The sequence below is a fragment of the Oryctolagus cuniculus genome, chromosome 8 (assembly GCF_051225735.1).
Source record: "Oryctolagus cuniculus isolate XC-2025 breed Fujian yellow rabbit chromosome 8, ASM5122573v1, whole genome shotgun sequence".
NCBI classification, from domain to species: domain Eukaryota; kingdom Metazoa; phylum Chordata; class Mammalia; order Lagomorpha; family Leporidae; genus Oryctolagus; species Oryctolagus cuniculus.
The window spans coordinates 41,142,260-41,169,101 of NC_142874.1; the positions used below are offsets into that span (position 1 = coordinate 41,142,260).

Below are 26,842 nucleotides of genomic sequence, written 5' to 3' on the forward strand. Positions count from 1 at the left end.
TTTTTTTATTTGATAGGTAGAATTATAGACAGTGACAGAGAGACAGAGAGAAAGGTCTTCCTTCCATTGGTTCACCCCCGAAATGGCTGCTACGGCCAGTGCTGCATCAATCCGAAGCCAGGAGCCAGGTGCTTCCTCCTGGTCTCCCATGCAGGTGCAGGGCCCAAGCACTTGGGCCATCTTCCACTGCCTTCCCGGGCCACAGCAAAGAGCTGGACTGGAAGAGAAGCAAATGGGACCAGAACCAGCACCCATATGGGATGCCAGCGCCACAGGCGGAGGATTAACCTAGTGCACCACGGTGCCAGCCCCAGTAGTATGCAATTTTTAAAAAAGTCTTATTTAGTTATTTGAAAGGCAGAGAGACAGAGAGAGAAGGAGAGAGATCTTCCATCTGCTGGTTCTCTCCTCCAATGCCTGTAACAGCCGGGACTGGGCCAGGCTGAGACCAGGAGCCAAGAGATCCATTCGTGTCTCCCCCGTGGGCAGCAGGAGCACAAGTACTTAGAAGGTCACCTGCTGCTTCCAGAAACATCAGCAGGAAGCTGGATAGGAAGTGGAGGTGGGGCTTGATCCCAGGCACTCCAAGGAGATGCGGGCCTCCCAAGTGGCGCCCTCACCTGCTGTGCCACATGCCTGCCTTGGCCTCAGTGTTATGCAATTGTAAAGATATATTTTAAAAGTCTGTTATTCTCATCTACTTGAAGGCACGCACGAGAGAGAGAGAAAGAGAGAGAAGAGGAGAGAAACGCATCTTCTGATCCATTGGTTCACTCCCCAAATGCCCCAACAGCCAGGGCTGGGGCAGGCCAAAGTCAGGAGTTCAGAATTCCCTCGGTGACTCCCACATGGGTGACAGAGGCCCAAGCACTCAAGCCATCACCTGCTGCCTCCCAGGGTGCACTGGCAGAGAGCTGGGTGGCAGTGGAGGTGTTGGAACTCTAGCCCATGCAGACGTCCCAAGAGGCAGTTCAACCTGCTATGTCACGATGCCTGCATCTAACTACTGTTTCTATCTAGTGAGTTCATTTTCGAGTCCCAAAGCCCAACTCATGCTTGAAAGCCTCAGTTTGGATACAGATGTGTTGGTATAGCACAGATCATACCAGGTTTGAACTCAGAAAGTTAAAAAAAAAAAAAAATCAGATGGGAGTCCTGACCCTGATTAACAGATGTAAGAGACAAATGCTGCTTTCAGAAACATCAGAAAATTCTCCCTTTTTCCTCAAAGCAAGATTTCTCTTTACTGAAAAAGACTATGTGTCCCATAGCCCATTTAAGGAGGAGGTGAGACGTGTCCTCCATTGTACTCAGAGCAGTGAATATATTTCACCGAGTCCAAGATGCATTTTCCCCCCTGTACCTCAACATCTCTGGAATCAGAATATGTCTCACAATAAGAACAACCTGATTGAACGAAATATGGCATAGCTCATCTAATATACCACCAAAACCCACATTTTGCCTTTGGCTGTCAAAATGAAGAATTTGGGAGGGTTTCTAAAATAATCAGACTAGATGTGAGAAGTTCTTCTTATGTGGTTGTTAGATACAGAAGCCATTCCCATCTGTGGAAGTAGACACCCAGGAAGAGTGGAGAAAGAGAATTTTGTAACTGCTGGGATTTTTTCCATTTGTTTCTTCAGCAGAGGAGGGTTAGTGAGAACAGGAGTGTTGTCCAAACATATGGGATTCACGGTGAACGAAAGACAACCAGGTTCCAGACGAATTCCTGCTCTCGGGTCGGCTGCTCAGCCAAGTGGCAGCAGCGTTGATGTCACTGGCTATAAGGTGAAAAGGCTAAAATATGATGAGCGTGTGGCTGCCCTCTTTAGCAGACTCATCTTGAAGAATTACATGACTTACTAACCTAGGTGTGCTTTTCCTGTTAACACAATCATCTGCCAGCCATAAAATGAACTTCCAAAGAAACAGGGCAGACTCTTTATCGGAGTTCCCGGGAACCGTAGCTCAAGTTCAGCATTAAAGGAGGGGAGAAAGAAAGCGGGAGAATAAAGCTCACCAAGCTTAACACCCTTGAAACAGGGGAAGCTCATACCACAGACAGGAATCTCAAATTCATTAGGGCAGAAAACTACAGTCTGGTTACACTGTGTAAATCAGAACGCCACAAGTCAGAACAAAGTTCTGTAACTTCGCTGTTTCCCTCTGTTGAGAATGGGGAAATAACTTGTTTTATATTCCCCACACTATGCTGCCACCTCCTGCTATATTTAACCTTTGACTGGAACATCCTCCCAGCTCCCACATGCTTCAAAGCCCCACCCTCGTCCTGCTCACCCCTGGGCTCTCTGGGGCTCTGCACACTTGGCTGAGATCCGCAGCTCTTGTTCCTGGAAAAGTGATTCTTATTATCCCTAGCTGACAGACAAGGAAACTGAGCCTCAGAGATGTCATCTCATCATTTCCCCAAAGCAGTACAGGAACGCGAATTGCCTGCCAGGGCCCCCTGCTCCCTTTTCACTCCAGTTCCTGTGTGTTTGAGTAGGGGTGGGAGAAGTGGCAAAGGACCGCCCAGCAGCCAGGGCTGCACAGCTGCACAGCCGGCGGTTTCACCCAGGAATGGGCGGATTGGCTTCGTCCCCCAGGTGGCCCCAGGGTTGGATCTGTGGACTGACAGCTAGAATCACATGGTCACAGGTATGACAACCTGCAGGAGAAGGAGCTCTGGCCCCCCAGGCATAGACCCCAGCCTGCAGCAAGCTGGAAGCATTTAAGAGAATCCAGGATGCTCTCAGGTAGAACCTGGGCTGGCCATGACTGAGAATCTCATGGGAGAACATGAAGCCAGCCCGTGTCAGACATCTGCCACCCTGCTAGGACTGTGCACCTGCAGACTGGCTGGGCGCATGTGGAGTTTTCTTTCTCATATGTTACAGTGCTTCATCCTTCGAGAGCAAAGAGACAGGAGTGCTGGTGACAAAGTTCTCTCAAGGGGGTTATCACTGCACGCGTAAGTGAGCTTATCTCCCTTCCCAAATGCTGGCCGTCTCCAAGCGGGGGCCATTCACAGAAGAGTCCCCGTGGGATGTGGTGCTGATCACTCACAGCGGTGGAATCTGCCCAAGGGATCCCAGGAGACTCGCTGGCTGTGCAAGCTGAGAAGTCAGATGGGACCAGTGGCTCAGAGCACAGGGATGCCCCAGCCTGACCAGTGCCTGAGCTGCACGTGCTGCCCCTCCCAGCAGCTCCAGACCACCTGCACGCTGCTCTTCTGGACTCACTGCGCCACGCAGGCAGGTCTGCCACTGAAGCCAGTGCCTGCAACAGCAGGTGCGGTGGATACACTCCAGAGCTCGCTAGCTCTCCCCTGAACCGGGCTACGGCCAGAGAGGGAGCAGAGGGAAAGGCACTGAACTCGCAGTTCAAGGATTTCCTGCTGGGATGGGAGGGGCCCTGGCTACCAGCCCCGCCATGGATGCCAGGGGGTACCGGACGCAGCAGTGCTGTGCTACTCCGGGGCTGTATGATCCCCATCTTGCTACCAACTCCAAGTAAGCTCTCCCAGCTTCTCCTGCTGTGATTCCTGCAGTTTCAGCTAGCATCTACCCACCACAAAACCTGCCTCCCATTCGCTTCAGAGGAAGGAGAGACTTTTCTTTCAGTTGTGGAAAAATACAACTGACATTTACCATTGCAGTCCTTTTTCAGTGTACACATTCACACAGCTGTGCAACCGCCACCACCATCCACTCCACAGCCCACCTCATCCTGTGAAACTGAAACCCTGGGCCCCTTCCCCACCTCTCCCCAGCCCCTGGAAGCAGCCTGCGACCTGTCTGTGACTCCAGCTACTCCAGGGACCCCATGCCACTGCAATTATATGGGACTTGTCTTTCTGAGATGGGCTTATCTCCCATGCCTCATTGTGGGGAGCAACTGGGAGCAACTTGGACTAGACTAAGTTACTGGAATTAAGACTTATTCTATGCATCTGCTCTCCCACAATATGGCGCTGGGAGAGGAGGAAACAGCTTCTACACAGCTGCCTCTCACCAACTTGACAAGCTGCAGGAGCTGCTCCTGATTGAAGGAGAACAGCATACTCGGCGTGTGGGTAGCAGAGTTGGGATTGGCAGAAGAGGACTATAAAGGAGGAGAGAGACAACATGCACGAGGAACATCTAAGGGGAACATCTAAGAGGAACACCTGTGCAGCCCCCGAGAGAGCTGGCCGGCGGTGTGCCACTCCCCTGCGGAAGTGGGGAAAGTGGCCAGGGGGAACCGCCCTTCCACGGAGGTGGAAGGGATAGTAGCCAACCCAGGAAGAACCAGCAGCAAACCCGGGGAGGGCCGAGCAGACGAAAGAACAACGCAGGGTCCTGTGTCGTTCCTCCACGAAGAGGGGGAGCGACATAATGGTGCCGTGACTCGGATATGAAGCCTAGGCAGGGCTTAGTGTCGTTCCCCCACAAAGAGGGGGAGCGACATAATGGTGCCGTGACTCGGATAGGAAACCTAGGAGGGAAGAAGCGGGAAGAAGTGGGAAAATACCAGAGAGAGAGACTAGCAAAGAGCCTAGGGAAAAGCCGGACGGAAAAGGTGCCGGAAGAAGCTATTGAAAGCCTAGGCATAGACTCAGATACGGACTGTGGGAAAGAAGTTAGGATTTAAAGTGAAAGCAAGAAGAAACTTAGACTCAGATACGGACTGCAGGTTGAAAGTGAAAGTGAAACCTAGAAGAAACTTAGACTTGGATACGGACTGTGGGGAGAAGCCAGGAGAAATGAGAGGGGAATATTGTTGGAAGAAAAGTTAGGAAACATACCGGGTAGAGAAAAATGTTAGGGAGGATGAAGCCGCGGGGATAAGAGAAACAGAAGTTTAGAAGTAAAATGAGAGAAATAAGAATGCTGGTAGATAGAAGTAAAATAGGAGAAATAGGAATGCCCGGAGGTAGAGAAATAGAGAAAAGTAAGGCCTCCCCACAGCACGGCAGTGAGAGAGCTTGGATTTGGTCTGCCTGATTAGTAAGACGATAAGTACCTGTGGGCGGCTGCAGGTCACCGAAGACAGGCACGAATTAACATCAATAAGTCTCCCCACAATACGGCAATGAGAAGGCTTGGATTCGGTTTGCCTGATAGGGCTTGTAAGCACCTGCAGGCAGTTCTAGCAGAGCAGAGCATGAGCTGCAGGGCACCGAACACAGGCACGCATCAGCGCCTAAAAACCTCCTCACAACATGGCGAAGAGAGGACCCGGATTCGGTTTGCCTGATTGGTAGGGCTTGTAAGCACCTGTGGGCAACTCTAGCAAGCAGAGCAGAGTGTGTGCCACGGGGCACTGAAGACAGGCGCATATCAATGCCAAAAAATAAAAAGAAAGGGGGATCTGTGGGGAGCAACTGGGAGCAACTCGGACTAGACTAAGTTACTGGAATTAAGACTTATTCTATGCATCTGCTCTCCCACAATATGGCGCTGGGAGAGGAGGAAACAGCTTCTACACAGCTGCCTCTCACCAACTTGACAAGCTGCAGGAGCTGCTCCTGATTGAAGGAGAACAGCATACTCGGCGTGTGGGTAGCAGAGTTGGGATTGGTGGAAGAGGACTATAAAGGAGGAGAGAGACAACATGCACGAGGAACATCTAAGGGAAACATCTAAGAGGAACACCTGTGCAGCCCCCGAGAGAGCCGGCCGGCGGTGTGCCACTCCCCTGCGGAAGTGGGGAAAGTGGCCAGGGGGAACCGCCCTTCCACAGAGGTGGAAGGGATGGTAGCCAACCCGGGAAGAACCAGCAGCAAACCCGGGGAGGGCCGAGCAGACGAAAGAACAACGCAGGGTCCTGTGTCGTTCCTCCACGAAGACGGGGAGCGACACTCATGTCCTCAAGGTAGAAGAAGAAACGTTCGTGACACTTTCATTTCCACAGGTGCACAGGGCCTCCAGACTTCCTAAGCTCACCCTTGACAGTGGCTCTTTCAATCCCACCGCAAATTCTAGAAAGCACAATTGTAGAGATCCTCCTCCATCCTCCCAGGTGGATTCAGCTTTTGGGTTCTGATCACTTGTTCTTCACTGCCTTTCTCGTTGTCGTTGGTTGTCAGCAGCAAGTTGTTCCTCTCTCAACTCACCCGGGACAGCAGGGATGGGGGCAGTGTGGAGGATCGAAACCAAGCACGTTTTTTTTTTCCCTAAATACTCTAATTCTATAGTTCTGGAATGTCTGAATGCCCCAGAGTTCTAGAACATACTGGAATGGGAACAAAAGTTGAGAAAGAATGACCAGTATCTGAATCACAGTGTAGGACGATAAAGCATGACTTCCTGTGGGTTTAGTAAAACCAACCTCTCCTCTATCCTTCCTTCCTCTCTCTCTCTCTCCTGTAACTCTTTCTCTAATTGGTATCTTAGGGACTTCCTTTATGGCCAATATAATATTGCTATAGACATCGCTGTAAATGACTTTCAGCATTTCTCAACATCTGCATTTTCTTTGTGAATGCCAATTCTGACTTTTCAGTATCCTGTGAGACTGTCCTTTCTTCCTTTGGTCCCTGCATCCAGTTCTATCCAGTTCAGTGACCTTTGATTTCCTCTGGAGGACACCAGATGGCTAAGACATATCCCTGCCCTTAAGAGCTGGTCCGATCGTAGGAGGCGTCACGAGCAGGAGGTCTGGATGGACAGGGAGCTGCAGGAGCTCTCAGGGCACGAGATCTGAAATCTGAAAGCAAACTCTGAAAAGAAGGTGAGTCTGAGCTGGCTCCTATCATTATTCTCAGTGGTGGATCACTGTTATCTCTAATTATTCTATTGCAGCTTAATTACTGTTGTCCTGGGGCTGCCACTGTGGCACAGCGGGTTAAGCCACTGCCTGCATTCCACACTGGAGCACCAGTCCAAGTCCGCACTGCTCCATTTCCAAGCCAGCTCCCTGCTAATGCACCTGAAAGCAGTAGAAGATGGCCCAAGTCCTAGGGCCCCTGTGCCCACATGGGAGCCCCAGATGGAGTTCCAGGTCCAGCCCTAGCCCTGGTGGCCATCTGGGGAGTGACCAGTAGATGGAAGATCTCTATCTCTGTCTCTCCCTCTATTACTCTTTCAAGTAAATAAATCTTTAAAAAAAACATAATTACTATTGTCCCATCACACCTATAGTCTCTAATATTTAGGTAGCAAAGATACAAGGATAGCAATATTTCATAACCTTTCCCCCCTTATTAAATGCTCTAATTAATATTCTCAATGTTATCCTAAGTTCAGCCATTCTCATACTCGAACCCTTGCCATCGTCCAGCAAATCCTTCCTTGGGAATTTAGTGGCACTTACTCGTAACAGGCTACGCTGTTTCAGGAGCACACACGCTGGTCCCTGGCAGGTGTGGGCCTCCAGGATCACAGCGTGTGCCAAGGCCATGCGTCCAGGCTCAGGGTCGGTGCCTCCACTGGTGGCACCGCGCAGGGTATTCTGCAGGCCAGCTGGGTAGGTGGGGAGGACTATTACTTTTGACCCTGGACTTCAGAGTTGGAAGATTTATTACTGATCTTTGTCAGGCTAGAACTCTGCTGAGTTAGAACTTCTTCAAAAGAAAGTCTAACGCTGGAAGAAAACAGCATGTACCACGTTCTCTTACTGAAAAAGACTGTGCCTAGTGCTTCTAGCCAAGTGGGAGACAACATGACAAAACTGCTAAGAATTCTAGATCACCTCTCTTACGCGACATCACTATCTCACATGCATTTCAATGGATCAGCTTAAACTATTCATTATATCTGAGTACGGAAAACTTAGACTATCTTATGATGTGCAGTTGAAGTGAATCAGTTTTTCTTCCTACCATGCTGTCTCTCAGATTGGGACACATAAGGGTTAAAAGTAAAGACCCTGGCGCTGGCGTTCAGCCTAGTAGTTGAGATTCCTGTGTCTGCCATTGGAGAAGCTGGGTTCAATAGCAACCTCCGGCTGCTGTCTCCAGCTTCCTGCTCAAGCAACCCTGAGAGGCAGCACTGGTCGCGCAAGTACTTGGGTTCTGCCACCCGCATGCTGACCTGGATTGAGTTCCTGACTCCTCCCAGCTTTGGCCCCTGGCCCAGGATCTCTGCAGGCGTTTGGGGAGTCAACCAGGCACATGGGAGTTGTCTGTCTGTCTCTCTGTCATTCTGTTTCTCTGCATCTCAAAAACAATATCAGGGCCAGCACTGTGACCCAGCAGGTTGAGCCACTGCTTAAGACACTGGCATCCCAGTTCTGGCTGCTCCTCTGCCCATCCAGCTCTCTGCTATGGCCTGGGAAAGCAGTGGAAGATGGCCCTAGTCCTTAGGCTCCCACCACCTAAGCAGGAGACCCACATGGAGTTCCTGGCTCCTGCCTTTGGCCTGGCTCAGCCCGGGGCCATTGTAGCCATCTGGAGAGTAAACCAGTGGATAGGAGATCTATTTCCCTCTGTCTCTCCCTCTCTCTCTGAGACACCCTGCCTTTCCAATAAAGAAAATAACCTTTAAAAAAATGTATTTAACATCAAAACATCACATTATGTCCCAGTAGTGTGAATAATTATGTGTGAATCAAAAATACAATTAAAAAATAAAATTTTGAAAATGCAAAGATCTTTGTAACACTCATGGTCACATCGGTATTATGACACTAGCCAAAAAAAAGTGGAAGCAACTCCAGTGTCCCTGAACAGATGACTGAATAAAATGTGATACAGACAAATAGGGAAATGTCACTCAACCTTAAAATCCTAACACATTTACAACTTGGGTGAGCCCTGAAGACATCATGCGAAGTGAAATAAGTCACCCACAAAAGCTCAGGCTCCTATGGTTCCCTTATGAAAGGCGCCCAGCAGAGTCAGTCTTGCAGACACAGGCAGCAGATGGTTGCTTGCCAGAGACTGGGGGGAGAGGAGCAGGGAAGTTAACGTCGATGAGTTTCAGCTCTGAGATAAAACTGCTGGCTACACAGCCATGCGCCCGTGCTTAAAGCAACTGATCTGCATGGGTTTGCGAAAAAGCCGTTAGTTTTATTTTACATGCATTTTACCAAAATTAAAAATATCTTAACTATTAAAAAATAATTCCTTAAAAAAAAAAAAAAAGACGACGACGTCACAGGGCCTGCATTGTAGCACAGTGGGCTAAGCCACTGCCTGCCACGCCGGGTCCCACAATGAAGTACGAGTCCCAGCTGCTCAGGCTGCTCCACGCTCCTGTTAAGACGCCTGGACAAGCAGCAGCAGAGGACCCACGTGCTTGGGCTGACCCACGTGGGAGACCCTGATGGAGTTTCAGGCTCCTGGCTTCAGCCTAGCCCAGCCCCAAATGTCACTGTCATCTGGGGTGTGAACCAGCAGATGGAAAATCTCTTTCTCTCTGCCTCTGCCTCTCGGTCACTCTGCCTTTCAAATAAATAAATCTTTTTTTAAAAGTTAAAGGAGAAAAAAAAAGCAAAACTAATGTTCCGGCCTGGAAATGGGTGTTTCCGTTTCTGCCATAGCCAGGGAAACACGCCACACTCAGGGCCACTTTCCTCCCTTGCGGGATGGTTCTGAAGCTTTTTTTTTTTTTTTTTTTTTTTTGACAGGCAGAGTTAGGCAGTGAGAGAGAGACAGACAGACAGAAAGGTCTTCCTTCCGTTGGTTCACCCCGCAAAGGGCCGCTATGACCGGAGCACTGCACCAATCCGGAGCCAGGTGCCTCCTCTCCTATGCGGGTGCAGGGCCCAAGCACTTGGGCCATCCTCCACTGCCTTCCCGGGCCACAACAGAGAGCTGGACTGGAAGAGGAGCAACTGGGACAGAATCCGGTGCCCCAACCGGGACTAGAATCTGGGGTGCCGGCGCCAGGAGGATTAGCCAAGTGAGCCACGGTGCCGGCCCTGAAGCTCTCTTTAAGGACAGAAAGTAGAATTTCCCTGTGGGCCCACGGGGCCACCTGCTCTGACCTGCCAGTGGCCGTTAGGGAGACAGCCCCTCCATAATAGGGCTCCCAGACACACATCTGCCTCACACGCGTCCACCTGCTCACTACTCCAGCACTCTTGCACTTCAAGACAGCTGGGGACGGTGAGAAATGGTCCACTGTTCCCGGGAGACCGCTGCCAGATGCCAGGGCAAGGGCCGAGGTGCTAAGGAGATGGCTTTCCAGGAAAGGAGGAGAAAGGATGGGCTGTGTAGGGGCCCCAAGGGCTTCTCGGTTTACATGGGAACAGTCCTAACACCTGTGTTCTGTGCGTCTCACCGTCAGCCAGCTCCTGGCTCCTTTACCAGGGGATCACGCAATCAACCTTAAGGGCCCGCAAGTGGGCCGGTGGTGAGACGGAGCGAATATGAGGAGGGAAGATGGTTCAAGAATTCCACAACCCGCTGCGCCCGATTCCTCAGCCCAGGGCCCCGCCCACTCTCTTATCTCGTCACCGCCATCTGTGACCCATTTTCTCTGCTCACTCACGACAGATTTAAAAATGAAGGATGCATGTTCTCTTCCTATCTGTCTACCTTCCCTTCCTTCCTTGACAGCGTTCCTTGCTTTTGATCTCTGATTTCCTGCTTAGGGCTCCTAGTTTCTCAACTGACTGTGCGTACTTGCAAAGGCACTTTTTGATGGGGTCTCTGTAATCCAGGTGGCTCTGGGGTTATCTTTCAGTTCCCTTCTGAGAGTTTAACAGCTTGATTTTCTCTGAGTGACACAGTTAGTGGTAAGCAGAAACATGCTTCCTACAGGCTTATCTGCAAACAGCTTTCTGCTCTGGCTCTCAAAATTTCTGCTCTACACGGCCATGACTTAGCTCAGAGATCTGAGGAAGGAAGGCTGTCTCGAGACGTTTGTCAAAAGGACAATAAGGGTAAATATATATTAGCTGGTCGTGTGATTTAACAGGAGGCTTTCCGTCCCTGACAGCTGCAGCTTGTCCCAGGATCGGAGTTCAGGAACTTGGTTTTTGTTCCAGTGGAGACCAGCAACACTGGACTACAGCAGAACTTCTGTGCCAGGGGAAGAGGCAGCAAATGTGCCAGAGACAGAGCAGTGCTGAGAGGCCAGAGGCAAGGGTGCTGCATGGAGGCATAAGCCCTGGGACTTCGGGGCAGACCCGCCTGCACACTTCTCCCTCTCTGCCTCTCAGCTCAAGCTCATCACAGGAGGCCCTGGCTCTCATCTCCAGCGCATGCTCACCTGCATTCTCTCTCTCTCTCCTTAACATGAAACAAGGGGGCCGGCACTGTGGCAGGCAGAGTAGGTTAAGCCTCTGCTTACAGCAGTGGCATTCCATAGGGCCGCCAGTTCGAGTCCCGGCTGCTCCACTTCCCATCCAGCTCTCTGCTAATGCGCCTGGGAAAGCAGTGGAAGATGGCCCAAGTGCTTGGGCCCCCTGTGCCTGTACTGGAGACCCGGAAGAAACTCCTAGCTTCAGATCGGCCCAGCTCTGGCCATTGCAACCATCTGGGGAGTGAACCAGCAGATGGACAGACCTTTCTCTCTGTCTCTCCCTCTGTCTGTGACTGTGCCTCTCAAATCAATAAACAAATCTTTAAAAGAAAGAAAAAACATGAAACAAGGCAGGACGCACAGCAGTGCACCTGCCAGGCCATGCTCACCTCCTCGCGGGCCTCCCTGAAGGATGACGTCACAGTGCCCCCTCGTCTGGGGAGGGTCGGCTTGGCCGTGTCTTCTTGCTGCCCGAAGAGCTCCTCGATGGTCTTGGTATCGATCTGGTAGTGATGCTGCTGGCTGGCCGCCAATGTCCAGATGTTGGTTTTGCCACGAACTTGCTCCTCCGGAATGGTTTTCCAAAAAAAGCTTCTCATCCGCTTTTTCTTACCCACTTGGCTATAGCCATTGATGTGAGGAGCTGGGGGTAGTCCTGGAGGGGGAGGCGGGGCAGGAGGCCCCCCAGGCAGTGGAGGCGGTGGGGGAGGCGGCGGGGAGGGAAGAAACCCTTGCCCCGAAAATGGACATGGTGGAGGAGGAGGGGGTGGAGGAGGAGGAGCTGGCGGGGGCGTCTGCTCAATCATGAATCCAGCTGCCGTGGCAGGATTCCCATTTTCTTTATCACTGGCCAAGGAGACACAATTCATAACATGCATAGTACTGTTGCCTTCTAAGGAGATAACTGCTTGACCGCGGGGAAGCACACACAAGCCATCCAACTCGGGTCACAGCTTCTCGCCGGCGCATCAGCTGCCCTAGGGAAAGGCCAGCACGCCGCCTGTCAGCTGCCGAACCTGCCGGGATACAACGGGTTTCAGATCAGTGCAGACAAAGCCTTTCACCCCAGCTCTTCTCTCCAGAGGCCAGGCTCTGTCCTCCCGGAAGTCAACCCTTGGGGGGTGGGAGTGGGGGGGGTACAACACATCCTACGGTGCATTAAAAGGTACGACCACTTCTACGACCGCGAGCCACGTCTTCCCACCCGAAACACTGCCAGAGCAGCAGAGCCCGTGTGGACGCCTCCCAGCAGTCAAGAAAGCACCCACTTCCCGAGAGCCGGCTCCAGGTTCCGCAAGCATTACTCCCTTGATGAACGAGCTCCCTGCTCACTACCTAGTTCTCTCTCTTTGGGCACTGCATGCCCGGCTCCTAGGGAATCTGCCCAAATTGCTGAAGCAGTAGGCGTCCGTGATCCTGCCTTCTTCCAGTTCGGACACATCTCCCACCGACCAGTGGGTCAGAGGCATCTTCCCCCTAGCACAGGGCAGGCAGGGCATCTGGAGATGACAAAATCACTGCCTCGCTCATTTTCCTGGAATCAGGGCCACCAAGTTCCTGCTGCACTTGGTGATGTGCCTTCCCCCCCAGCAGACAGGGAAGGGAACGGCAGTTGTGAGGATTCCGGGTTCCTGCCACTGACAAGCTCAGACGCGCTGTTCTGCTCACTGGATTCTCCCAAGGGGAATACTTTTACTGGCCTCTGTCACCCCTTCCGACGCTGTCATCCTGGATTCTAATTAAGTCATGGTTTGGAAACCATCAGAATTTCTTAGCCACCTCTTCTGTGGCAGTATTAGCAAAGAAGAGATACCCACAAGGCCCATATCACGTCTGCCACATGTCTCTCCCTTATCTACACGGCCACCGACTTATTTTGGTGACTTGTACATTTCTGGGCCTGTAATGTTTGCTTTCGGTGTTGGGATGTTGCTGACCTGACATGAAAACAGGTCGGATATGAGGGCAGGTGAGCGAGGGGGTGTGGAGGAGGGACCCTGGGGAGGGTATCGAGTGAGCACCCCTCCTTGAGGTGGGAGCGGGCAAAGGGAGCAGTGTCCTCCAGCTCTCAAGGGGCCGTTTGGAGGAGCTCCACGCTCTGGATTTCTGGGTGCAAGGATCCTTCCATGGGGTCAGGGCCCAGCCCATACACACACACAAGCCAGTCAAACCACCCTGCATTATCCAAGAGTCAGCCATCAGCCATCACCATTTCCAAACATGCTGAAGTGTTTTACACAGAGCCGCACATAAAAGGCAAGACTCCCTTACAAACAAGTGGAGATTCTAAAACAGACAGTTTCTTCTCAGAATCCAGTGTGGCTACCTCTTCGATACATAACTTGATCTGGGGGAGGTCATGTAACCTGTGTTTCAGCACCCTCACCTACGATCTGACGATATACCTGCTTAATTGGTTTGCGTAAGAACAAATGAGCTAACACACGCACAGTCCTTACCAAAATGCCAGGTACAGAGGCAGCCATCAGTGACAACAGCACACTGGGATCACAGGACCATATACTTTCCCTGTAGTCGCCCAGGAGTTACATCTGCCTGAATGTATGCATTGGCTTTATACATAAAATGCCAAGCTACTCCTGGCTGCTAGGAATATACTTTTAATATTTCTATTGTCTGCTCTCAAAGTTAGGTTTGCCCTTTTCCAATGCTCAGTGATTACGTATATTTCTATATAAGATTATCTGTAAATCATAAGAAACTTTGACTCCTGAAAATTGCCTGCATACAGGCAGAAGATGGCATTTCCAACTGTCAACTGCACACTCTTTTTTTTTTTCCAGTTAAACCACTTTCAAGGTACAATTTAGTTGCAGGAGGCACATTCACAGTGCTATGCAGCTATCACCGTGGGATAACTTTTACGTAAGTAAAATCGAAAATATTTATCCACACTGAGTTACAGTTTGCTTGAGATGGAACTGGCGTTTAGAAGTTTTCACAATTATCATTAGGGGCATAACTAGGCTGTTTTCACAGTTGGCATCCCTAGAGCAAATGACTCACTGTCAATTATAGTTTATAGTTATATTTGAACTTTTTTTTCAAGACTGCACAGGTAATTTTGGCAGTAGATTCTTACAGATTTTAAAATACTTCTGAACACCTCAAGTACAGAAGAGCTGCTAATCCCCCATTCATCTCCGACTCCAGATAGCTGACAAGTTTACAGATTATCCCTTTTAAGAACGCTGATAAGCTGAAGTCTCCAACCTAGAAAGCAGCAGCTCACTTCGTGCTGCCCAAGTGTAGGTACCACCGTGCCACTAGACCTCGTAAAGCAAACGGAGAGGTGCCAATAAAGAGAATGACCACACCCTCCGAGGCTGCGCTACCTGCTCACGCCAAAGGACAGCGGTGTGCACAGAGGCGGCGGGACCAGATAAAAGCTTGTCAAAGTTAAAAGGGGCCGGCGCCGCGGCTCACTAGGCTAATCCTCCGCCTAGCGGCGCCGGCACACCGGGTTCTAGTCCCGGTTGGGGCGCCGGATTCTGTCCCGGTTGCCCCTCTTCCAGGCCAGCTCTCTGCTGTGGCCAGGGAGTGCAGTGGAGGATGGCCCAGGTGCTTGGGCCCTGCACCCCATGGGAGACCAGGAAAAGCACCTGGCTCCTGGCTCCTGCCATCGGATCAGCGCGGTGCGCCGGCCGCAGCGCGCCGGCCGCGGCAGCCATTGGAGGGTGAACCAACGGCAAAGGAAGACCTTTCTCTCTGTCTCTCTCTCTCACTGTCCACTCTGCCTGTCAAAAAATAAAAAAAAAAAAAAAAAGTTAAAAGGGACGTGTGGCAGTCAGGCACTGACTGGCATGATTCTCGCTGCTGCCTCAGCTTGAGAAAGGATGTCCTCTTCCAAAGTGAAAGGGACCAAAGAAAAATGGACAGCATTATCCCTGCTATGCCATCTGGTTCATTTTTCCCCCAGGGTAACACACAAGGGTGTGAGCCCCCAACTGCTTCCCATGCATCAGATTGTCAGCAATGATTAGCCACGAGACAGAGGATACCCAAAGAACATTCCATGCACTACAGCGCCAGTCCACAGCCAAAGTGCGCTGGGAGAACCCAGCGGATGGCTTGCAGCAGGCAGCAGGGACCATGGAACACGCCCCAGCTCCGTGTGAGAATTGACAGGTGTCCCATCAATCTCCCCTATGGACGGGCTTGGAATCCACATCTCTGCCACGGAGGCCGACAACCACCAGAGCCCGGAGCAAACCACAGAGCTGTCACGTGCTAACCATGACCCATCAGAGGTGTGCTTGAGTGACAGCCCCTCCACGGAGGGCCTCCTAAGCCCTGAAAGTTCACGGACTTAAGTGGCAGGGGCCACATCTTTGGAGGCTGGAGACCAGCTCCTGAGCGTCTTCAAAGAAGGCCCCTGCCCCCCTCCTAGGCCCTCTGGCCTAAAGAGCCCACAGTACTTGCAACATCCCTGAAATTCCATTCTCTTGAAGACGGTGGCTCAGGAGATACACACACATACACAAAAGAAACGAGGCCGGCTTCCTCCAACTGCGTGTTTAAGGAGAAAACGCGCTCCTGAAACGCAGTTAAGGGCTCAGTGGGGTCTTGAGGCCCAGCTGGTCGCTCACCCCCTCGGCCAACAATAATTAGAAGGCACACCAAGCAAAACCGACCAGAAGGTCTTGCCCCGGGGGCTCCTGCCGTGGGTCCCATTCGAAGTCCGGACAGGGCAGGCCGGGTTTGGAGAGAGGACAGGCAGAGAGAGCAACAACCGGGAAGAACAGGGTGGAGGAAGTTCAGGCAATCTTCAAACAGGGAGTTTCTGGCTCTACCGGCAAGATCAGAAAGTCAACCAGCACAGCTGCAGGTCACCCAGCAAATCTTCGCCACGGCAAGCGAGGCTCGTTCGGAACGCACGCATTCCGTTCCTCTGCGTCCAAAAATCGAGGTGCGGACGCGCCCCGGAGCCAAAGGATGCTGCTCTCTGGGGGGAGGGCAGGGAACGCAGCCGCCCTGCCAGGACAGGCAGCGGGGCCTGCGGGCGGCCGAGCGCTGGCGGCAGTTTCCCCGCGAACAGCTGCTAGAAACCGGCCCGCCGGGGCCGAGGAAGTCGGTGCGGGGTACGGTGCAGGGCACGGCTGCTTTAGCGTCAGTCCGAGACACGCAGGCGTTCCCTAAGTCTTGGCTTTGGCGAGCGGCCCGCCGCCTCCCTCCGTCCCCAGCCCACTCACCGCCACGCCGCGGGCTCGGCCACCACCCCGGCTGCGCTCGCCGCGATCCCGGGGCGCCGGAGGACGCGCGGGCGACGAGAGGGCGGCCCCGCCGGGTGCTGATCGGTGCGCGGCGGAGAGGGACACCCACGCGCGCCGCGCCGCACTGGCTGAGCCCGCACAGCCTGCCCCGGCAGCCGACGCCCGGGGAGGACTGGACCCTCCGCCTCCCGGGAGCCCCGGGCGTCCTCCCTTCCTCCGGCAGATGCGACCCGAGCGGCAGCCACGCCGGCTCGGCCAACCCCTTCCCGGGGCTCCTCGGGTCGGGGCGGGCCGTGGAGAGGGGGGAGGGGGTCGTGGGCCCCGCCCCTCGCCCCGCGGAGCTCCCAGCTTTGGAGCCCGCATCGCCCGCCCTTGCCACGCCGGCCCTGGGTGCCCGCCCCTCTGCGGAGGTGCGGCTCACAGCTCCCAGACGGGTGCGCGCGGGGGTGGGGTGGGGGGCACCTCGGGGAGGTGTCCCTGAGCCCGAAGCCAAAGCGGGGGGAGTCTCCGGGTTCGGGGATGCGGGGTCGCGCGCAGCTACGCCCCCTCCTCGAGCGTCGGCGGCGACGCCTCCCGGGGCTCCGGTGCGGGCAGCGGGCGCGGGACTGAAAGCCTTGGCGACGCACTGCGGCTGCTTAACCAAAAAGTAGCCAGGACGAACCGGCGGGAAAAGCACACACGATACTCCGGGCGTCTGCAACGGGCGGTCGGAGTTTTAAAAGGAGGGAGTCGCTGTCCAAGAGCTGGGGATCCCGCCGTGTCCGGGGGGCGACCCGCCTTCTCCCCTCACTGCTGCCGGCGCGGGGCGCAACTACTACCCTGAACTTGGCGCGGCCGGAGCGGGAGCCGCCGGGTCCTCGGTCAGCATCGCCGGACTCGGTGCCCGCGCACCCCGCACCCACCGTCACAGGGGCTGGGGTCCCGGCCCCCCGACCGTGCGTCCTATGCGGGGCTCCTCACCGATCGGCCCGAGTAAATAGGGGACGGTGGGTCTAAAAGTGTCGTCCGAAGCTGATTCCGGCCACCCAGGTCCCGACCTCTGGACGCGGGTCCGGCCCGGCGAGTCTTACGCGGTCGCGTATGGGAGCTCGAACCTCCTCCCCCAGCCTCCCCAGCGGAGCTCCAAGATTGTCGACCACCGGCACCCCTCGGCCGCTCTTCCCCCGAGACCCATCCTGGGCCGCGCGACCCACACTCACCCTAGGTGCGGACCCCTGCAATCTCCAGCCACCGTCTCACAGCACCGCCGCCGCCTCCTCCCGGCCCACTGCAGGCCCCGCCGCCTAGGACCGCGAGGGGGCAGGGCGGCGCGGCGGGGCGGAGCCGCTGCCTCAGGTAACAATGCTGCGGCCCAGGCTGCGCCCCGCGCGCGCCGCAGAGGGCAGCACGCCCTTTCCTGCCCGGCCCCCGCTCCCCCTCCCCGGGCCTCCCTGCGCGCGCCTGCACCTGCGCGGGGGGACCTGGCACGCTGCTCCAGGCCCCCGAAGACCAGCACAGGGTGGGCGCGGGGGCCCCCGAGGGAAGTTGGGCTGCGGGGAAACGGAGACGGCCGGGCTGCGAAGCAGAGCCAGGTGTCCTCTGGGAGGGGCCGGGCTGGCTTCGGAACCGGCCGGCGTCCGCCACAAAAGAGCCGCCTCAGCGGTCCCTGCTCCCCGCGCGCGGGTGCGCGCGCGCGCGCGGACACACACACACACACCCCTCTGCACGCGCGCCCGGCCACCGTCGGGCCCGCACCTGCGTCTCCCCGGGGCCTTGGGCAGCGCTGGCGCCCGCTGTCCCCAGTTCGCCGAGTCCTGGCCAGCGGAGCTCCCCGCAGGACCGGCCAGCTTGTCAGTGGGCTGCCTGTTCTTTTGCGCACGGTTCGGTTCCGTGACCGGAACAGGAGCATTGCAGGGCTTGATGCATGGAATACACGGGCTTTTGGGGGCGGGAGGGGGCTCCTCACACTCGCAGGAGGCGACAGGGGAGGCGGGGTGACCGCAACTCTCCCCGAAACTCCTCGCGTCCCCGGGCGGCGCGGAGTCGCCTGGTCACGGGCAAACGGCTCCCGAGCACACTGGCCGGCGGGCCGCGGGCAGCAGGGGCGGAGAGACGCCCTCGCGGGGATGAAGTCATCGCCACCTTTGCCTCGCTAAGATAACCACTGCGCTTGGCGTTTCCCGCCCGTGGGCCCGAGCACTTCCGCCTCCTCCCCACCCTCGCCCCGGAGCCTCAGCCCCAGAATCCCTGACCTCCACTCGCGGGCCTGCGACGGAAAGGAGAGGAGCTGCGCGCGTCCCGAGGGCAGCAAGCACAAACCGAAAGTTGGCGTCGGGCACCAGCCCAGTTCCTTGGACACCGAGCGTGCAGTGGGTCCGACCAAGCCCGCAGGAACGCGCACGGGGTGGGAAAAAAACGCAGCGGGAGGAAGACAGCTCCACGCTCAGGACTCCACGTTACTGCGAATCCCAAAGGGATACTGAGTGCATAGGCAAGCGTCCCAAGGGAGTCGGCAATGGCATCACCCCCTGTGGCAGACTGGGACCCTGGGCCCTGCATGCTTCCATTTCTGCAGCCCTGCGCCCGCGGGCTCCGGGCCCCCGTCTACACGGAACACACACTCTGATCTCTCTGGGCGGGGTCAAGCCCGGTGACCCATCGTCCGTCGCTGGGGCTTTTGCTGTCCCCTGCAGCATCTTGGCGGGCCGGCTTTCTTTCTGCTTCTCTGCTGACCTTTCTTTTCATTTGAGGACAGCAGCAAGGGTCTTCCCTCTCCTGAGCTCCCATCCTCCCCTGGGGAATTATTGTCTTTTGGCTCCAACCCAGATCTGTCCCGGCTTTGTAGGGCCTGAAGCGCATATAATTTGCACGAGGGAGCTTCTTACGCAGAAACAGTGAAGACGTGCACAGCCCTGGGTGTGCATCCAGGAAGGGGCCGGGGAAGCGAGGGGGATGGAACGTTGCACTTCCCATAAATCTCCTGTTTTCACCTCTGTGTCAGGGGCTCTCCAGTCCATATTGTCCTGTAATAGCTCAGGTCCAAACTAGCACTCTCTCCCTACCTTTACCCAACAGCTGATTTAAAAAAAAAAAATGATTTATTTATTTGGAAGGCGGAGTTACAGAGAAAGAAGGAGAGACAGAGATCTTCCATCTGCTAGTTCAGTCCGCAAATGGTCCCAAGTCAGGCGCTTCATTCGGGTCTCCCACGAGGGTGGCAGGGGCCAAGCACTTGAACCATCTCCGGCTGCTTTCCCAGGCACGTTGGTAGGGAGCTGGATCGGAAGTGGAGCAGCTGGGACTCAAACTGGTGGCCACATGGGATACCAGTGTGGCAGGTGGTCACTCACCCTGTTACATCACAGCACCGGCCCTGTAAAATTTTTTTTTGACAGGCAGAGTTAGTGAGAGAGAGAGAAAGAGGTCTTCCTTTTTCCGTTGGTTCACCCCCCAAAATGGCCACCACGGCCGCTGCGCTGCACCGATACGAAGTCAGGAGCCAGATGCTGCTTCCTGGTCTCCCGTGCGGGTGCAGGGCCCAAGCATTTGGGCTATCCTCTACTGCCCTCCCGGGCCACAGCAGAGAGCTGGACTGGAAGAGGAGCAACCAGGCCAGAATCCAGCGCCCCAACCAGGACTAGAACCCAGGGTGCCAGCGCCACAGGCGAAGGATTAGCCAAGTAAGCCGCGGTGCCGGCCTGATTTTAAAATTTGAAGCCCCATCGAATGTGGTGCTTGACTTTTTTTTTTTTTTTTTTTTTTTTTTTTTGGTATTGTAAATATTGAGTGGTCAAAAAGCACACAGCTGGGAAAGACCATCACCCAGGCTGCACTTCCGGAAGGCAGTTTGCCCTTCACCTCCTAACACACCCTCATCTCACCTAAGGTTGGGAGGAAAGAGCTTCAGTGTCCCAAAAATGTGCCTGGAGCACCCCAAAGTCAGCCCAGACACTGGGGTTTGTGGCTCGGAGGTGGCTCGTGAGCTGTGGGTGGTGTGGCCCCCACTCACTTTCCAAGGAGGGTGTGCTAGTAGGCAGTGTGGCCAGGTAAGGCTGTGGCCAGGGGGCAGCAGCAAGCCCCAAGAACAACTCCGCTCTCCTCCAGAGAGCCCCATTTCCTTCATTTTCTTCCCTCTTGCTTCCACCTCCTCAGGCCCCAGCAGCTTTTAACTTTTGTGTTAAGAACTCTGTATCTGAATCTGTCATCAGGAACCAGACAAAGCCTTCATACCCAAAGGAAACCAATTTCAGGATCCGTTCCGCGGACTGCAGTTCTAAAACAGCCTTACTTGCTTAAGGAGTGATCTAACCCAGGACCCGACTTCACGGGCCTCTAGGGACAGACACATTGAAGACGGTCCCCTCTGGCACAGGTTTAAATCTCACCCACAACCTCTATCTCCCCATCCTCCTCTCCCTTCCTTCTCCTCTCCATTTTTCTTTTTGTGATATACACGGAGCTTGACTTAATCTTTATTCTTCTTAAAACATATCTGATGAGATCAGTTGTTCAGTGGCTAGATTATAGGCTGTGTCAGTGCCTCTTTAAATTGGAAACTGGGGAGAAACAAACTCTGCCAACTCTGTAGTTAAACAGACTTGCAGACAAATGCAGAGTCCAGCAACCCGCCTTCCAGAAACAGTCATTTCTGAGAGAACTTGCTTGATGTGGTTTCCTTCTAAGGGTGCAAAGTGTAAAATAAATAAAATCAGCAGAACTGTGACTGTCACCAGGAATGCAAGTCTGCATCAGACAGCCTATTGACAAAATGCCACTGTCATATTGCTATGATTTTCCAAACAACTTTTCAACTGGTAAATTATCTTATTTTTGCAGGCTAAGAAATTTAAATGCTTGAGTTGCTTCTAAATATAGTAAATATGACTCCACTCTGATCATCATGAGGGGGAAGCTTTTCCTTCTGGATATGCAGCAGTGATTTGTGAAAGTTTTAAATAGAAAATGCTTTTCCACCTGCTGTTAGTAAACATGGTCGCGTCAACAGCACCTCCCTTGCCAGAAGTACACCCAGGCACTCGGTCAGTATAGGGCCTGATTTGTTTGAGGGTAGGAGAGAAAAAGACGGCGGCCCTTACCCAACACAAGGAATGAGGTAATAAGACTCCTGATGACCCTTGTCCCCACCTGTCTAGATCTCCTTAGAGCCAACTGTGCATTTCCTCCTGCTCCAGGGGCGTGTGTAAGTGTGCATGCATGTCTGTGGGACAGTGTGTTCTGAAGGCTGGGCATGGAAGAGGAGACCAAGCCAATATATATCACCGAGCTTTTACCCAGGAAACATCCGGTTAGGCCTCTTTTTCGTTCACAATTAAGTGCTTAGACAACTGGCTGGTGTTCATTGCAAACGGAGGGTCTGTTGTAACATTCAAGTCTCGAGGGAAAACCACTTTAAAATATAAGGTGAAGGCGTGTGATTTCTTTTCAGTACCCCTGACCAAAGCCAGCCTGCGAATCTGAGTAGGAGGAATTCAGTTAAAAAGCATGTCAGATGTCAGTTTCTTTTGCTACTGCTTTTAGCTGTTTTCAAGTTCTTTACCCTACTAAGAAGTTAAAAGAGCAAACAGTAACTTGAAGCCGTAACACACACAATATGAGCAGTTCCCAAACAAACCCAATGAATCAACAATACTGGAGAATGTGTGTGTGTGTGTGTGTGTGTGTTTCCCTGGGGGAATTAATTTACGGAGCCTTCAAAAGGCTCATGAAAATGTGTATTACGAAACAACTTTGCATGGATTTTTTTTGGCACCAAAATAAATACACTTACCTTTTAATTCTGTTTTCCACGAACTTTTTGAAGTGCCCTCTAGTGCAAGCTGTTCTCATCCCATGCAAGGCAAGGCTTTGTAGGGCAAATAAAAACTGGGGAAAGGACATGCTGGTGACTTAGCAATTCATGAAGCACTTTTTGTTCCACTTGGAAATCGAGTGGACAAGCTGTGGACAGTCCGTTTGCACTAAGCTGCTGCTTTTAATAAGAAGGTAAACACTTTTGAGTATGGTTGCAAATCACGAACCAAGCCCATAACAGTCAGAATCCTTTTCTCCAGCAGATTTGCAGCCATGATTTAAATGGATCAGTTTTGGAGGAAGTCAAGGGGAGAAGCTCTGTGTGGGACATACTGTATTATTCAAGTTCTGTCTGGCCTTGCACATGAGGAAGATCTCTGTCAAACACACATCCTCATTAGCCCCCAGTGACATCCCTCTGTCGGTCTTACCAGGTTACAACTGAAGAGGGGCCTTTCATCCTCTCTCCTACCTGCAGGTCCCCAATGTAAACAAAAGAGGGTCCGTATTTAATCCAACTCAGAGAGGTGATACTAAATACGAGCTCACTCGTATTTTACAATGGATGCAGAGAAAAAAGTTCCCTTACACTTCTAAATCACTTTTATCCGGTGCTTCTTGCATATGATCAACTTTTGTATCTCTGATACTAAATTGTACATAACAAAAAACTGAGTACAACATGTATACAATATTCCAGCAGTGGCTCTGGACTAGGAGAGAGAAAAGAGAAAATAGCTTTGCATTTAATTTTTCTTGAAATGTTGCTGGTTTTGCAACACAATATCTGGGCTTCCTACCCACCCTTTGTGGAAGGCACAGGTAAGGGAATTCGGGAGATCTGGGTTGTGCTGTGCTGCTTCTGGGGTGACCGATGAGCAGTGCCACTGTGGGTGTCTGCTTTACAAGGCTGGGGAGGGTGGAGGGTACAGGGTGCTGAAGGTTGAGATTTTAAAAAGAAATTGAAACATGTTTTTGAGAAGCAGAGAAGAGATAGAAAGTGAAGGAGATGGAGAGTTTCCCCATTCCCCAGATTACTCTCTAAATGCCTGAAACAATGAAACCAGGAGACAGGAACCCAATCTGAGCTCTCTGTGTGGGTGGCAGGGACCCAACTGCTTGAACCATCACTGCTGCCTTCCAGGGTGCCCAGCAGCAGGAAGCTGGACGAGGCCAGGACTAGAACCTAGAGCCTAGGCACTCTGATAATGGGATGCGGCATCCCAAGCAGCATCTTAACCCCTAAGCCAAACGCCTGTCCCTGGAAAATAGAATCATCAATGCTAGATATGGGCGTGGTGCACACCCACACCCAGTGAAATTTCTCTAGGAGAAATGAAAATCCTCTCGCTGTGAAATTCTTATTTACCCAAAATTTGGGATCATGAAGGCATGCCACATTTATAATTTAAAAGAGGAGTATCCAAAAGCACTTCAAAAATGTCTCAAAAATAAAAAAGGAATTAAAAGTTTATTTTTGGTGCAAAAAAAAAGGTTTGAAATACATTTAAAAACTGTATGTGATTTCATGCTATCGAAAGGCAGAGAGAGACAGACACAGATCCTTCATCGGCTGGTTCACTCTAAAACGCCTGCAACAAGCAGGGAGGGGCTAGACCAAAGCCTGAAACTCAATCCCAGCCTCTGTCAGGGATCCAGATACCTGAACCATCACCTCCTGCCTCCCAGGCTGCACACTGGCAGAAGCTGGATTGGAAACAGAGGAGTGGGATTGGAACCAAACACTCAGATATGGGATGCAGGCATCCCAGGCAGCAACTTCACTGCTGTGTCAAGTATCTGCCTCACAGCTTTTCTTAATACACATTTTTCATAAACTTTCTCAAGAAACCCCCTCATGAGCATGGATTTCAAATTTTTTTTTGCACCAAAATAAACCTCTTCTAATTCCATTTTTTCCATGAACTTTTTGTAATAAAGGGAAGCAGAGAAAATATTTGATGTTCACACATCTCCATTCCTCCCTCCATACTCTCCACTGCAAAGTTTGAATGCATTTTTTTTTTTAGTATTTTTATTTATTTATTTGAGGGGTAGAGTTACAGACAGTGAGAGGAAGAGAGAGAGAGAGAGAGAGGTCTTCCTTCCATTGGTTCACTCCCCAAATAGCCACAATGGCCAGAGCTGTACCAATCCGAAGCCAGGAGCCCAGTGCTTCTTTCAGGTCTCCCACACAGGTGCTGGGGCCCAAGCATTTGGGCCATCTTCTACTGCTTTCCCAGGCCACGGCAGAGAGCTGGACTGGAAGAGGAGCAGCTGGGACTAGAACCGGCGCCCATGTGGGATGCAGGCACCGCAGAGGGAGGATTAACCTAGTGCACCACGGCGCTGGCCCCAGAACGCATTTTCTAAATTTACATTCTTTCCCTTCCAGGCATACCCTCCTCACTGTTTATCTCAACAGAGTCCAGTTCCAGAGGGTCACTCCCTGCAGGCTCCCTGCCGCTTGGCCTGAGCAAAGTCAGGCTCAACCCTGTCTACTGGATGGAAGAGAAGGCGGCTCCATGCAGAACTCACCAAAGACGCAGCCCTGTGATGGTGCACAGGGACTCCCTGGGCTGGAGTCTACAGAAGTCACTTGATGGTTCAAAGACTTCTGTACTGCGCAGAGGCTGGGTACAAGCATCAAGGGAGCCACGGAGATTATGCCTTTTCCCCAAATTTGTATCAGCACCCAGACTTTAACAAAAGTCACGTGTTGGGGGCCAGGGCTGCAGCTTAGTAGGTTAAGCTGCCTGCTCCAGCACCGGCATCCAATACGGGTTCAAGTCCCGGCTGTTCTACTTCCAATCCAGCTCTCTGCTATGGCCTGGGAAAGCAGTGGAAGATGGCCCATGTCCCTGGGCCCCTGCATGCACATGGGAGACCCGGAAGAAGCTCCTGGCTCCTGGATTCAGCACAGCAATTAAGACACGACTTGGGACACCTGCACACCAAGTGGGCTTGTGTCCTGGCTCTGCTCCCAATTCCAGCTTTCTACAAATGCATACCCGGGGAGGCAGCAGGGATGGCCCAAGTAGTTGGGTTCCTGCCACCTGTATGGGAGACCTGGATTGAGTTCCAGGCTTCTCTGGCTTTGGCCTGGCACAGCCCCACATGTGTGACTGGGGAGTGAACCAGTGGATGGGAGCATTCATTCTCTCTCTCTCTCTCTTTCTCTGTCTTTAAAATAAATTAATTAACAAAGGTCACATGTTACTCTACCTTTAGGCAAGGAACTCTTGAGATAATCAGTAATGACATTTTTTGCCTGTGCAAGACTTCCCTGTTACAGTAAGCCAATTTCGTCTGAAGACCAAACACCCATACTATAATAAAGGACTTTCCTACTGGAACAGTTTTCAAATTCCAGAAATCCTCGTTGGTAGATTCTAAGCCACGCTGGGGTGACACTGAAACTCTCTTGTGCTGCAGTCTTTGTTGTGTGCTCACAAGTATAATCCATACACCTGAACAGCCGGGTGTCTGGTTATTAACTTCTTTTCCTAAAATGGCAGCACTTAGGCTGACCTGCAGATCAAAACTAGGCCATCTATGAAACTGCTAAACTGGCTAACAGTTCTCCCCGGAGACCAGAAGTTTCAGGTGAACCTGCTACTCCGTGCAGATACATTCTAGTGCCTCCAGGTAAGGACTGGCTTGACTGGGGGAAGGGAAAAGTGTTACAATTCCAAGTTTGCAGAGAAAGAATCTGTGTCACGTTTATGATTAATGTGAGGTTCAGCCTGACAGCCTCCACAGGACCATCCTCATGGGCCAGGCTGCTGTGGGACAGTGGCAAAATGCACCCTTCCCCACCAACACCCAGGCCCGGGATCCAGACGTCCAAATCTGGAGTGGCAGGCTGGCTGCTGCCACGTGCAGCCACGACCAGCAAGTTCTCCGCGGTGGCACCTGCCTTCCCACGCCCTCCATTCCTTGGATGTGTATAGACTTCCTCTTCAAGATACAGAAGAGCACGCGGCCAGGGCTGCGTCCCTCACTCTGCTGTGTCTCGCTAGCGGTCACTGCCAAGGCTCTTCCGGTGGTTTTCGGTCAGTCTGCCACTTATCCCCAGCAAGCGACACCAGCGGGCCTCAGGTCATGCAGGGCTGGAGGCCCCAGCAATGACAATCATCGCTATTTGAAAACAAGGAGTAGCCTGTTCTGTGCCAGGCACAGGCTGAGCTGTGGATGATGGTCTAGGAGGGAATGGACCAGACTGAAGCTCTCTGAAGAGGATGTGAGTGCAGGTGAGAGCACTGAGCCACTGTCACATTTCTCAATGACGTGTGTACAAAGGGTGGACCTGCAACAGGCCCGTGAGGTGAAACCCTGCAGGAGACATGCCTGGTACTCGACCCAGAGCAACGGCGCCTGGGGGGTGGGGTGGGGAGGGGATGATCACAGCTCCAGTTTTGACAGTCTGGGAAGGAGACTGACGGGGATGGAGCTTTTTCATCTGAAATTTGGTCAAGAGATCAGGTAAGGGGATTGAGGATTGAAGTGTGTAGCTTGGATCCTTCATACCAGAGAGACAAGGATTCCTGATTCTAAGCAAGCATAGACTAAGTACAACCTTGGTAAGACAGCTGTCTGGTTCTGCCACTGCTCGCGCCGATCGGCTTCCACAAGCGAGGC

The 26,842-nt window shown here is 52.9% G+C and overlaps 1 protein-coding gene across 2 annotated transcripts in view; it reads right to left on the reverse strand.

Moving 5' to 3' along the window:
- The window catches only part of FHDC1 (FH2 domain containing 1), a 43,730-nt gene extending 23,967 nt beyond the window's left edge, over nt 1-19,763 (reverse strand). Inside the window, exons 1-2 of one of the 2 annotated variants that reach the window (XM_089302331.1) lie at nt 18,643-19,763; nt 11,567-12,193 (exon numbers count right to left, since the gene is read on the reverse strand). In XM_089302331.1, the coding sequence (XP_089158457.1) occupies nt 11,567-12,055 (489 nt within the window). In that variant the 5' untranslated portion in view covers nt 12,056-12,193; nt 18,643-19,763. Of the gene's footprint in view, nt 1-11,566; nt 12,194-17,610; nt 17,750-18,642 lie in introns of those variants that run through there. The other variant, XM_008267310.5, reaches the window with a different exon arrangement.
- Nucleotides 19,764-26,842: the final 7,079 nt, after the last annotated feature.